This window comes from Bos mutus, chromosome 4 (genome assembly GCF_027580195.1).
Source record: "Bos mutus isolate GX-2022 chromosome 4, NWIPB_WYAK_1.1, whole genome shotgun sequence".
NCBI classification, from domain to species: domain Eukaryota; kingdom Metazoa; phylum Chordata; class Mammalia; order Artiodactyla; family Bovidae; genus Bos; species Bos mutus.
Window position 1 is genome coordinate 57,878,060 of NC_091620.1, and position 12,793 is coordinate 57,890,852.

At 39.7% G+C, this 12,793-nt stretch overlaps 1 protein-coding gene across 2 annotated transcripts in view; it reads left to right on the forward strand.

Moving 5' to 3' along the window:
- Positions 1 to 2,885, forward strand: part of SEPTIN7 (septin 7) — a 292,002-nt gene extending 289,117 nt beyond the window's left edge. For both annotated transcript variants that reach the window (XM_070369525.1, XM_070369524.1), the window contains 2 exons: positions 670 to 809; positions 1,820 to 2,885. In XM_070369525.1, coding sequence (XP_070225626.1) covers positions 670 to 809; positions 1,820 to 1,859 — 180 coding nt within the window. In that variant the 3' untranslated portion in view covers positions 1,860 to 2,885. The remainder of the gene's footprint in view (positions 1 to 669; positions 810 to 1,819) is intronic.
- The last annotated feature ends 9,908 nt before the right edge of the window (positions 2,886 to 12,793 follow it).

Consider the following 12,793-nt stretch of genomic DNA (forward strand, 5'->3'; position numbering starts at 1 on the left):
AAAATGTGGATTTCTAGACTTAAAAACCCAGAAATTCTAATTCAGTATTTCTGGTTAGGTCCCGGATTCTATATTTTTAACAAGCGTTTAGGTGGTTCATATGAAGACTGACGTTTGAGAACCGCTGCTTTATAAGAATCCAGGGACCTTATCTCCTCATCTTGTAACTCTTTTATTCTTACCTATTTGCTTTCTTTTCACTTGTCTCGCTTTCTTAAACTTGGAATTACGAGACAGGTTCAGATCCTGGTTCTGCCACTTTGGCTAATGACTTTGGACAAGTGACGTAAACTCTGCCGCTGCAACTGTTTGCTCATCTAGGAGTGGGAACAGTGGTGTCTGCTCTGCCCAACTTCCTACATGTTTGTGAGTAGGGAAAAATGAGATGATAAAGATATGAATATGCCCATTATAAAGTGCTACACAACTGTAGCTTATTGTACTTTTTTTTTTTTAAACCCCTTGTTTGCCAAGATTATTATCTTTGGTCCCTGGCATTTTGGGTGGTAAGTCCTATAGAAAGAGGATTTTTAGACAGTGCTTTCCATGTGGTACTCTGAATTTATAGCATAAGAACTGAATGCTCAGCTTTTAACATTAGACTGCATGGATTAAATGTATTTCTGATTTCTCAAACAGTTTTATTTTATGTATTGTGCTTTGAACTAGCTCCAACGGCGCCATGAGCAAATGAAAAAGAATTTGGAAGCACAGCACAAAGAATTAGAGGAAAAACGTCGTCAGTTTGAAGATGAGAAAGCAAACTGGGAAGCCCAACAACGTATTTTAGAACAACAGAACTCTTCAAGGTATCTAACATCAGATTCCCAAGAAATATGTGTATTAGCTTTAAAGAATTATTTTCCTATTTATTTTAAAAACATTAATATTTTAAGACATTGTCCACTATCATACATCCCAAGCACAAGTTATTTTCATGGATGAATATTTTATATAGATTGATGCACTCTATTATAATAGTATTTTTTCCACTGTAAACATTTTCATGACTTAATAATCTTCATAATTATAATTTAGTACCTTCATAACATTCTCTTCAGTTGACTCACCATAATTAGTTGTTTACCTCTTCCTGTCAAATATTGAACATAATGGTTGTGTGTAATTTTTGACAAACAGAGAGAGCATTGTGCAATGTTCTCTTTTATACATTTAGAGGTATATTTTTATTCTGTTGGATTATTTCATCAAGATAAAGTTTTAGATACCTAGTTTCTAATGTGGCTAATTAGTTACTCAATTTACTCAAAAATCGGGTAGTCTTTGTACTTTGGTCTTCTTCTTTCCTCATTAGTCCCATTTAAAACTGAAAAGTTGCTTCCCTGTAAGGATTCTGTAATTTACCCTCACTGCTAAACATTTACAAGTTTAGACATTTGTTTGGTAACACAATGTGTCTATTAACTTTTCCCCTAAGAAAGACAAAAATTTATTTGTGAGAAAAAAAGCATTTCAGAATGCAGATGGCTGTAGGAGAAGAGGATCCCTTACTTGATGTCAGTTGACCTTTTTTGATTTGTACTATTTCATTTAGGAAAAATTGTTTTTGTATAAAAAAATGGGTTTTTTGTCATATTTCTTACTGTTTGTCTTAGAATTTTGTCAAATATTTGTCCAAGAAAATATTATAGATTAGCATTGTCCTTATTGTTAACTTCTAGATCTTCTGATTTTAAAATAAAAATGTAACACAGTTGAAAATCCAACACAGTTGTAGTTGGTTTAGCTACTGCTACCATATGTTATCTATGTTTGTAAAGTAGTTACTCATTTTGATTGTTTTCGTTTACTCATTTAGAACCTTGGAAAAGAACAAGAAAAAAGGGAAGATCTTTTAAACCCTCTATTGACCACCAGTTACGTATTAGTTGCCAATATGCCAGCTTGGACATCAGTGTTTGTTGGATCCGTTTGACCAATTTGCACCGGTTTTATCCTTAATGATGGATTTAACAGCATGACAAAAATTATTATTATTATTTTTTTGTTCTTGATGGAGATTAAGATGCCTTGAATTGTCTAGGGTTGTTGTGTACTTAGAAACTAACAGCTCTAAGTACCTTTCCTACATTTTTCTTTTCTTTTTTTATTAAACAGATGTCTTCAATTTAATGCAAGAAAACATTTTACTGTTGTACAATCATGTTCTGGTGGTTTGATTGTTTACAGGATATTCCAAAATAAAAGGACTTTGAAAGGTTTCATTGAGGATAAATTGCCATAATATGATGCAAACTATGCTTCTTTATGATAATTATAATACAGAGGTTCCATTCAATGCAGCGTATACAATAATGTAATTTAGTCTAACACAGTTGACCCTATTTTTTGACACTTCCATTGTTTAAAAATACACATGGAAAAAAAACCTATATGCTTACAATGCACCTAGAGCTTTTTTATAACAACCTTTTTTTTGTTTGTTTGTTTTGAATTCTTTAAATATATATTATTTTCATTTAGTACCCTCTTTAGCCAGAATCTCATTACTGCTTCATTTTTGTAATAACATTTAATTTAGGTATTTTCCATATATTGGCCCTGCTAAAAAATAGAATATAGCATCTTTCATATGATAGGAACCAACAAGGAAACTTTCCTTTAATTCCCTTTTTACACTTTATGGTAAGTAGCAGGGGGGAAAATGCATTTATAGATCATTTCTAGGCAAAATTGTGAAGCTAACAACCAACCTATTTCTACCTATGTGCAGTCTCTTTTATTTTACTAGAAATGGGAATCATGGCCTCTTGAAAAGAAAAAAAAGTCACCATTCTGCATTTAGCTGTATTCATATATTGCATTTCTGTATTTTTTTGTTTGTATTGTAAAAAATTCACATAATAAACAATGTTGTGATGTAATTGAGTGTGGGGTCTTAAATATTCTGCAGTTGATAGAAAAGACTAGAATGTGTTTGAGAAGAAACTTTTCAATTTGAATTTGCCTTCTCCATGTTTGTAACTCTTCTTTTGTTTGTTTCATTTAGAATGCATTTGTGCTGATTTTCTAATTTATGGAATATAGTATCTGTCTACTTACTACTGTCTCCTATTAACACATTTCTCTGAGAACAAATTTCAGCTCAGCAGCTCAAGTCCTTGGACTGAAATGTTTTAACTGGAAAAGAGTGGTATAATTTCTTTTCACTAAAGTCAAATGATAAGAGATTTTAACAAAATGCTTTGTGACATTTTAATGATTAATGCAACACAGTTTATTACTTTAAAAAGTTTCACTGTATCTTTTGATGGTCCTGTCAAAAAGAAGTAACTGATTATTATGATTACCCAATATTTTTGTTGACACTAGAAGCTGAAGGGTTTAAATAAAACAGGATGCTTAAAAGAGCCTTGTTGCTTTTCAAAGATACATAAAGTGTAGAGCATATTAGGAATATCATTCACTTTACAGAAAATCTTGACTTCACGTGTAAGTTCATTCTGGGATACTATTTTTAAAGCAGATCTTATGAGGCATTAAAAACATGATTTAAGATTACTGCAATAACAATTTATCCTTATTTGTTGGCCATCACTAGTTAAAGATTGTCTTTGAAAATACAATGCTTTCTGCTCTGTGTGTGTGTGTGTGTGTGTGTGTGTGTGTGTGTTTAAATTGGCTATTACTCCAAGACCAGAATCAGACATTCAGGAATAATTGTAAGTTAAATATGCAGAGATATTTTTTTGTTTGGTTTGGTTCTTATAATAGAGATTTGGTTAACGCCCCTAACCAGAAAAGTCTGGTTTTAGGAAAAATAACTTACTGAATTGGAGACTACAAAATCAGAAAGTTTATATTGACCACCTTGTCTAACTGGTAAGTACTACTGCTTCTAGAAACAAGTTCTCATAGGTGCCGTTTAAAAATTCTATATGCATTGTGATAACTTTGTAAAGTCACCTTTATTCTATTACCCTAGTAAAAACTTTTATAAGTTTTTGTCTGTGTCACGGCGAATGTTTATCTGAATCTGATGTAGGACCCGTACAGAACTTGACCGACCAGGTCGTTTGATGGTTGGCTTTGTTTTTCAAGCTTATCAAGGGCTTTTTTGTTATATGTCCTGTAGATTTTTGAGAACTGCTATGTGATTATTCACAATACATATAACATTCAGGAAGCATAAGGAAAGGCTAGCTTGCAAAATGGACAATACCTAGTCTCCATTGTGAGAGACATAAATTGGAGTAACTCTTTAAGCACTGCGCTATTTAAGTGAGACCTGCTGCTAAGTCACTTCAGTGGTGTCCGACTCTGTGCGACCCCGTAGACGGCAGCCCACCAGGCTCCCCCATCCCCATCCAAGAACACTGGAGTGGGTTGCCATTTCCTTCTCTAATGCATGAAAGTGAAAAGTGAAAGTGAAGTCACTCAGTCGTGTCCAACCCTTGGCATGGACTGCAGCGCACCGGGCTCCTCCATCCATGGGATTTTCCAGGCAAGAGTACTGGAGTGGGGTGCCATTTCCTTCTCTGTAAGTGAGACCAGAGAAGCACTAATCCAAGTGCACATCTCATGGCAGAGTTGTGCTGCCACCTAGTGGAAGTGAGATCTAATTGTTTTTATCAAGTTCACATTGAAGCTGAGACTTATTTCTGTGGTGCTCAGGTTCTAATTTTGAAAGCTAAGGAGATACAGACTTCTGCTTCTCAGACTCATTAGCTTAGTGTCACACCACCACCCACATATTCTGACATATTCTGCACCTTTCATGCCTTTTATCCTCTTGAAAAAGACCTAGGAATGTGGAGGTCAGGGTATAGTAGGTGAGCAAAAGGGTGGAAAGAATGTAAGATTGCAACAATAGCAAAGTGTTGACTTAGCGAGTCATTTAGATCACTGTCTCCAAACCTGATACTGTTTCTTTGTGAAAATATTTTTGAACATGTATGTGTGATTATACCTATATAGTAAGTTATATATAGGTAGCACTCCAGTGTTCTTGCCTGGAGAATCCCAGGGAGGGCTGCCGTCTACGGGGTCGCACAGAGTTGGACACGACTGAAGCGACTTAGCAGCAGCAGCAGCAGCACTATGTTAGGGCTTCCCAGGTGGTGCTACTGGTGAAGAACCCACCTGCCAATGCGGGAGACACAAGAGACATGAATTTGATTCCTGGGTAGGGAAGATACCCTGGAGAAGGAAATAGCGACCCACTCTAGTATTCTTGCCTGGGAAATCCCATAGACAGAGGAGCCTGGCAGCCTTTGGTCCATGAGGTTACAAAGGGTTGGACACAACTGAAGCAAAGCAAGCAAGCAGTATGTTAATATGAACATTATGAAACAATCTTTAAAACTCAAAAAAACTTTAGCGCTTCCCAAGCCCCAATAAATTGTCTAATATATTCTACTTTGGAAGCCCTTGGTTTAATATGGTAGTATGTAGATCCTTATACTGTTGAATCCCTAAGGAAGTCCTGCCATGGTATCCTACTTGATGTAAAAGGAAAAATTATTGTCTGTCTGGTAAATTGAAATCCTTTCTAATAGTTTGCAAATAAAAAAGCAAAAGTTTGTGTACTTCATTCAGGATATTTACCCTACCCCAGACAGTCAACTAGTTTGTGTACATTATCTTCATTTAATCCTTAATAGATACCAGTGTCATCCTTTTCATAGATGTGGAAACAGCTTTGGAGGTGGTTAGTGACTTATCCATTAGAGAGGTGGTAACTGGTGAAGTTGGAGTGTGAACTGGTCTTGGCAACAGCAGGACCTGTGTGCTTCAATCTTATGCCATATGATTACCTGGTGTGTGCCAGAAAACACTAAACCCACTGACTAATCATCTCGGTTCAAATCCCATCTGTATAAATTAGGCATGTTACTTTTTGTTTCTGAATATTTGTTTCTTCAGCCCTAAAATAAGGCCCATACCTCCCTTGCTAGATTAGAGTGCAGATTACATTGTGACTGCACACGTGAAGTTGCCTAGACCTTGAGAGATTTTTCTTGAATTTTAAGAAATTCAATTTAACTGAAAAACTGTTCAACACCTTCCTCTCCTCCCAGAATTTTGATAGATGTGGTGATGCCAGGGCCATGACAACCAAGAATTTTGTTTTTTCCTGCTTTAGGTAAGTTTGCATGGTGCCATGGTAAGCCTCCAGACATGCTTCTTTGTACACAAAGCCTTTTTGGAATTACTAAATGAAGTATGTTTCAAGAAATAAGCTGATTTTGGTTAAGAGCAGGTTTTCTACAGTGCTAGTAACAAGAGTTAAAAAATACGTCCTCCTTAATAAGTAATGCTGAGCTGGTTTATCAGTTTCTCATCTCTGATGAAAATATTGCTGCTTTTCAAGCAAACTTGGTTCCCATGATTTGGGATTAACCCATAGAATGTTCAGAGTTTAGTGTCAGCCATTTTCAACAAAAAAATAGGGACTGACAATTTCCTGTGTTCTTTAGAAGACTTTCAAAGCTTCACAGGAAGAATGAAGACTATTCTTGGCCTGAACAATTTGCCCCATGGGGTGTTGGGCCCGGCCAAACAGCATTGTATTAGCAAAGGAGGGTCAAGTGAAAGGAGACCTTGTTCTGTGCCAGGCTCTCAAAGGGTAGCCTGAAACCACACTGGCCACCCAGACCCAATTTTAGATGCAGTGTTCGTGGACCTGCTGAAACCTCATGCCATTCAGGCTTTTTGAAATCCTTTGGGATGGAGAGAGGGAGTAGTAGTTGACACCTCTGAGAATAGGGATCCGTGAGAACTTGGCAGAAGGGGAGAGGCTAATTGGGGGAAATGGTAAGACTCTGCCAACAAGTGTCTGTTTTTTGTTCTCTTCCTCTTCAAAGTGAGTCCTTCTTAGCTTACAGGTGTGTTGCAAGGAATAATGTCTCACCCTGTATGTTTACAAGGAAACAGCAGACCACAGAGGCCCCATGAGCTGGCTCTCATCCAAGTGTGGAGTACTGAACTAGGTCTAGCAGGGGCTTACAACTTTTTTCCCCTCATTTAGTTCCATTGTTTTTGCATTTCACTGTGGAGTCTTTCATATTTAAATGTACGCTCCAGGCCCAGAAAAGTTCTGTTTTGTGTAAGCTAGTTATTTAAGCAACTTGGCAAATGGTGACACACACCCTGGAATTAATGTGAGTTTTCTCCCCTTGGTTTTTAGAAGTAAAGAACATATATTTTGTCTGATTGGGAGTAGGGGAGCTATCTTTTTTTTTTTTTTTTTAAGCTAGGAATAAATCTCGTGATTATACAAATCTATAGCTTAACGTGGTTTGCTTTTCAGACCAAAAAAATGTTGTAATTAATGGAACACAGTTCTTTCTCTCAGACACCAAAATAAAATTCTCCTTAGACCTTTAGTTTGCCGGGTACAGGTAGAAGAAACTCAAGTTTTCACTTTCTTTCCCAAACCGCTACTTCATTAGTGCTTAATTAGGCCTCATCCTTTGTAGTCATACTTGGAAAAGGAGTAGAGGCTACTGAGGCAAGCTCACTTCTGCGGTGTCTTCATTCAGATGGAATTGGCCCAGGTATAACCCATGTCCAGAAGAGGAGATGGGCTTTCTCTCTAACTTGTGCTATGAGGACTGATGAACTCACCCTACCAAGTGGGAGCATTTCGACATTATTCAAACTGGGACGAATTCCTACTTACCAAAGGAGAAAAAACTCACTTGGAAATTGAAGCAAGGGAACAAAAATCAGCAAAAGGTAAAGCAACAAATGTTTGTTGAGTACCAACTATGTGCCAGATACAAACTTCACATAACTTTCAAAGATCAGTAGAATTCTATGACATGGCCATTTTAACCCCCCATTAAAAATAAGCATACTAGAATGGATTAAGAAGTGTGGTGTATGTTTATTCAATGGAATATTACTTAGCCATAAAAAATGAAATAATGCCATTTGTAGCAACGTGGATGGACCTGAGGACAATCATACTAAGTGAAGAAAGTCATACAGGGGGAGACAGATATATAAATTCTGTGTGGAATCTTAAAAAATGATACAAATGAACATGTTCACAAAACAGATTCATAGACTATGGTTACCAAGGGGGAAAGAATGGGGAGAAATAGGAGTTTGTGATTAACAGATTCACACTATATATAAAATAAGATAACAAGGACCTACTATACAGCTATATTGAACTATATTGAATATCTTGTAATCTATAAGGGAAAAGAGTCTGAGAAATATATATAAAATTGAATCATTTTGCTGTATGCCTGAAACAAGCACAACATTGTGAATCTGTGCTTCAATAAAAGAAGGAAAAGCAAAAGACTAAAATTTCATTGTAAAATTTAATGTTGGTATTAGTTATCCATTGCTGTATACAAAGCAATAACTACCTGCTAACCTTAGTAACGATAACATTTATAGTTTATTGGAGAAGGAAATGGTAGCCCAGTCCAGTATTCTTGCCTGGAAAATTCCATGGACTAAGGAGCCTGGTAGGCTACAGTCCATGGGTTCACAAAGAGTCAGACACGACTGAGCAACTTCACTTCACTTCACTTCACGGTTTAATAATAACATTTCTTAGTTTCTGCAGGTCAGAGATTAGTTGGGTGGTTCTGGCTGGGGACTGTCATTTAGATGTCCGGAGGGCTGGCATTCAAGATGGCTTAGTTGGATCACTGGTAAGTGGATTTTCAGGAGGCCTCAGTCCTTTACCACATGGACTTCTCCATAGGGCTCCTTGAATGTCCTTGTGACATGGTGACTGTTTTTTTTCCCAAAACAAATGCTCCAAGAGAGAGCAAGGTGTAAGCCATGATGCCTTTTATGATCTAGCTTTGAAGGTCACATAATGCCCTTTCTGCAATATGCCATTTATTGCTGATGCAGCTCAGCCCTGTTCAGTGTGGGAGGCAGCTGTACAAAAGCTGAATGCCAGGAGGCCACTGCTTTTTCAAATTTTAGTTTAATAAAATTATTTAAAAATTTTAATAAACACTTTTACAAATAATGCTGTGAACATTTCTGTACACATCTTGCCCAAATATGGGAGTTTCTGTAGGCTTACGCATCATGAACAAAAGCAGCAAATCTGTGCCTTTAGGTTCACAAGCCTCTGTCAAATTTTCTGCAAATCGTCATGTAAAATGTTCAAACCACTGCCCCTATCCCCACTCAGATCAGATATCCCCATAGACCCAACCCAGTGCCTTAGTTAACTCCATCTTTACAGTTTGAACCAGAAAAGAGAGCAGGAGTTCTCCCCCTACCTGAAAGTGTGAAAAAGGGAAGATCTACAGCAGACCCAGTAGGCTGGGTGGCAGAGCCGTGGTCACAGAGATAACTGTGAGCCACACAGCACCACTGCTCCCCCACAGACTTCTAGGGATTATGGGTAAGTGAGTACAGATTCTTCAGCCAACCTGGGCATTTGCAATCAACCATGCATATCCCACACTCCAGTTCTGGGTCTTTGCCTGATTTGGCTGTTGTGGGAGCTCCACCTGGCCTACAATCTTCTGACCCACACCCAAGCAGCCCCTGAACCTCGACCCTCATGAGACTTCAGCTCTCTCCCTCCCTCCTTGCTGCCCACCCTGGGCCAGGGTTTCCAGTGGCCCCTCCTCCCTGGGTCATGGATGCACCCAAAGCCCACATCTCAGCACTCCCCCCCTTACAGGGTTGGCTTCCTATTGGTACCTCCAGCAGAGTCTCAAATAATTCTTTCCCATTTCTAGATTTCCAAGGAATTTTTTCCTGCTGATTTTCAGTTTTGGCAAAAAGTACTTTATTCTGAACCATCTTTGAATCATTTTCAGCCCTGTGCCCTTTGAATTAAGTTGTTAGGTGTGTATTTCCTAGAAACAAATCCTCATAATAATAAAACAATTTACACGGTTCGCCAGTGCTGTGGAAGGCAGGCTCCCTGCTACCCCCTGGCGGCCTCAGACACCTGCACAGGGCCTGGCTCCTCAAGGCAGCACCGAGTCGATGCAGCCTCTTCCCTCTTGGGGGTTAGGGTCTGTGGGCACAGACCCTGCCTTCTTTCTCCCATTTGAGCATCAGTGGTGGATGGGGGCTGTTGGGACAGAACGTGGCAGTATGCCCACGCACGCTGAGACCCATGCCAGGAGGTGGCTTTCCAGAGCGCCCGGCGCCCCTGAATTCCACACCACTCGATTGTTGGATTTTATATTGTTTTCAGAAATACTGCAAGACCTTTTATTATTTTTATTTGTTTAATGGGAAGAGTTTTAAGAATGTTACAAAAGTAACTCAGACTCTTGAACAAAACATTACAACCAAACATAAAGCATGAACAGTTTAAAAGGTTCCTTAAAATGTTAAATATAGAATTACCATTTGACCCAGAAATTCCACTTCTGGGTATATACCCAGAAGAGGTAAAAGCAGGGATGAGAGCAGATACTTGCAGATTTGTGTTCACAGCAGCATTATTCACAAATAGCCACAAGGAAGCAACCTGAGTGTCCATGGACAGATGTAAGGATAAACAGAACATGGTGTATATCTACACATACAGTGGACTATATTCATCGACCATAAAAAGGAAATTCTGACACAGGCTACAATATGGATGAACATGCTATATGAAAAAAAAAAAAAGACACCAAACACAATAAGACAAATGTAATTCCATTTATATGAAATATCTAGAATAGGAGAATTATAAGGACAGAAAGGCCAGATGTTATTGGGTCCTTGGGGGAGGGGATATGGGACTTACTGTTTAATGGGTGCAGAGTTTTGGTTTGGAGTATGGAAAATTTTTGAAAATGGTAGTGATGGCTGGACATTGTCAGTGTAATTCATGTCACTGAACTGTACACTTAAAAATGGTTTCAATGGAAGTTTTAGTTATATATATGTATTTTATAATTTAAAAGATAGTTAAGAGAAAAAAGAAAACATTGGATTTACCTCTCTACTATTCTACCACCCTGAAGCAGGAGCAGTCAAGTAACTTAACTGGAGTTTGGAGTCATGTAAATGGAAGGGCTAGGATTTGAACTGATTGCAAACCTCGCAAGATTACAATGGACTGCCTGTCTCTAAGCAGCCAGCAGCCATGATCAGGTGCCTTCCGCAGCCTTGCATATCATCTCCCTGGGAGCACCAGTTGGTGAGTCATCACCACTTCATTCTTCTCTCTTTGATTTCCAGGGTGACTGACCTTGACCTGGACCTTTAGCATACTGGCTCCAAGTTTCCCAACACACAGAATGACTAAGACTGTTCTTGAATGCAGTGTAGCCCATTCAAAGCCCAGATTAGCACAGTGGGCAGGAGACCTTGGTGGCCTCCCAGAGACCCCTCTGTTCTCCTTAGGCCCCATGACTGGGGCTACCATAGCCGCCTCATCTCTAGAGCCCTTCCCCTCTCCTGCAGCTCTCTCCTCATGCCCTGGCCCTCTGAAATTTCAAGTTCCCTCTCTCCATCCCACCGCTGTCTCCACCCACTCCTGTTCTTACCTCAGAGACTCCACATTCTGCCTCACTTCCCTCCCTCCCCAACCCTGTGTGCACTGCCCAACAGGTATGGCAAACTTCTGCTTATGGCTCTAAAAAGTTGGAGAGGGGAAAATTTTGAAGTGATATTTTTTAAAAAGCCATCAAATTACTTTTCATGGGAAACCAAGGTTTTTTCAGAATCCTAAATTTTGTTGCACTGTTTACAGTTTTAAATTGTTTTTATTTTGAATTGGATAGATGAGTGGGGGGGGGGCATTAGGCTTTATGGGTTTACAACCTCTACGTATCTTGATTTGGCCCTGCCCAGTCTGCCTGATGGTGGGTCTTCTTTCTCTTGCTTATTCTCATGGGGACCTGAGCATCACAAAGAGGCCAGATCTGAGAAGAGCTGGGAGAGCAGGAGGTGGAAGGAACCTTCAGCCTGTACCAGAGGAGTTTGCTATTTTTGTGATGTGGTGTGGAGCAACTCGAGTACCCAGTGGAAATGCTTAGGAGGAATGGGACTGGGCCAGGGAGAAGCTAGGCTCAGGGTAGGGTGATCACCCTAGGGGTGCCCGTTTGGGTAGCGGTCCAGGACAGCAGGACATCAGCTTTCTGGTGGCTGGGGAAGGGAAGACACTGACCTCTACTTGGAGTATCAGCTTGGCCAGGTCGGAGTGGACAGAGGACTAGGCGTCCCCAGTGGCCTTACCATGTTCTTGGTGGATGTAGGACCTCTCTAGAAAAGGAGTTAGACACACACTCATGTGCTCCTCCTGGGGCTGTGGCAGCACATAGTGGGCCCTCACGGGGTTTTGGCCACTTGAAAAGCCTGCTGACATTGGTTAGCAAGTGGTGACTTTATAGGAATGGATGTGTGGATGGAGGCTGATCTGCCCTCATCCAGTGCCCTGCCCACTTCTCTGGAGAAGATGAAGTGGGGACCAAGTACGTGCCAGGATCCCCACCTAGGGAAATCTGGGAATACTCCCAGTAGGCACCAGGGGGCAGCACTGCTCCAGCATTAGGCTCCTACCGAGTAACCGTTCCTGGCCTCAGCAGCTGCAGTGGCACTAAGTTCTTGGGGCTATTAATTATTACTTTTGGATTTTAAGAAATAAAAGACATTTTAAGGGTCATAAACTTGGTGAGGGTCCTTACAGTAGCAGGTGGAAAAACGTAGTCTGAGGAAAAAAAATATGAAACACGTCTGCTCTCTAGCTCTGATGAGGAAACAAGCCCTTCGTCCTCTCTGCCTCAGTTTCTCCATCTGTCAGACTGGGACAATCTCTTCTGCACCTACAGCTTAAGAAACTTGCGCTAAAAGGTACAATTGATGAGAAACGATTTCCCCATGTTCGAGG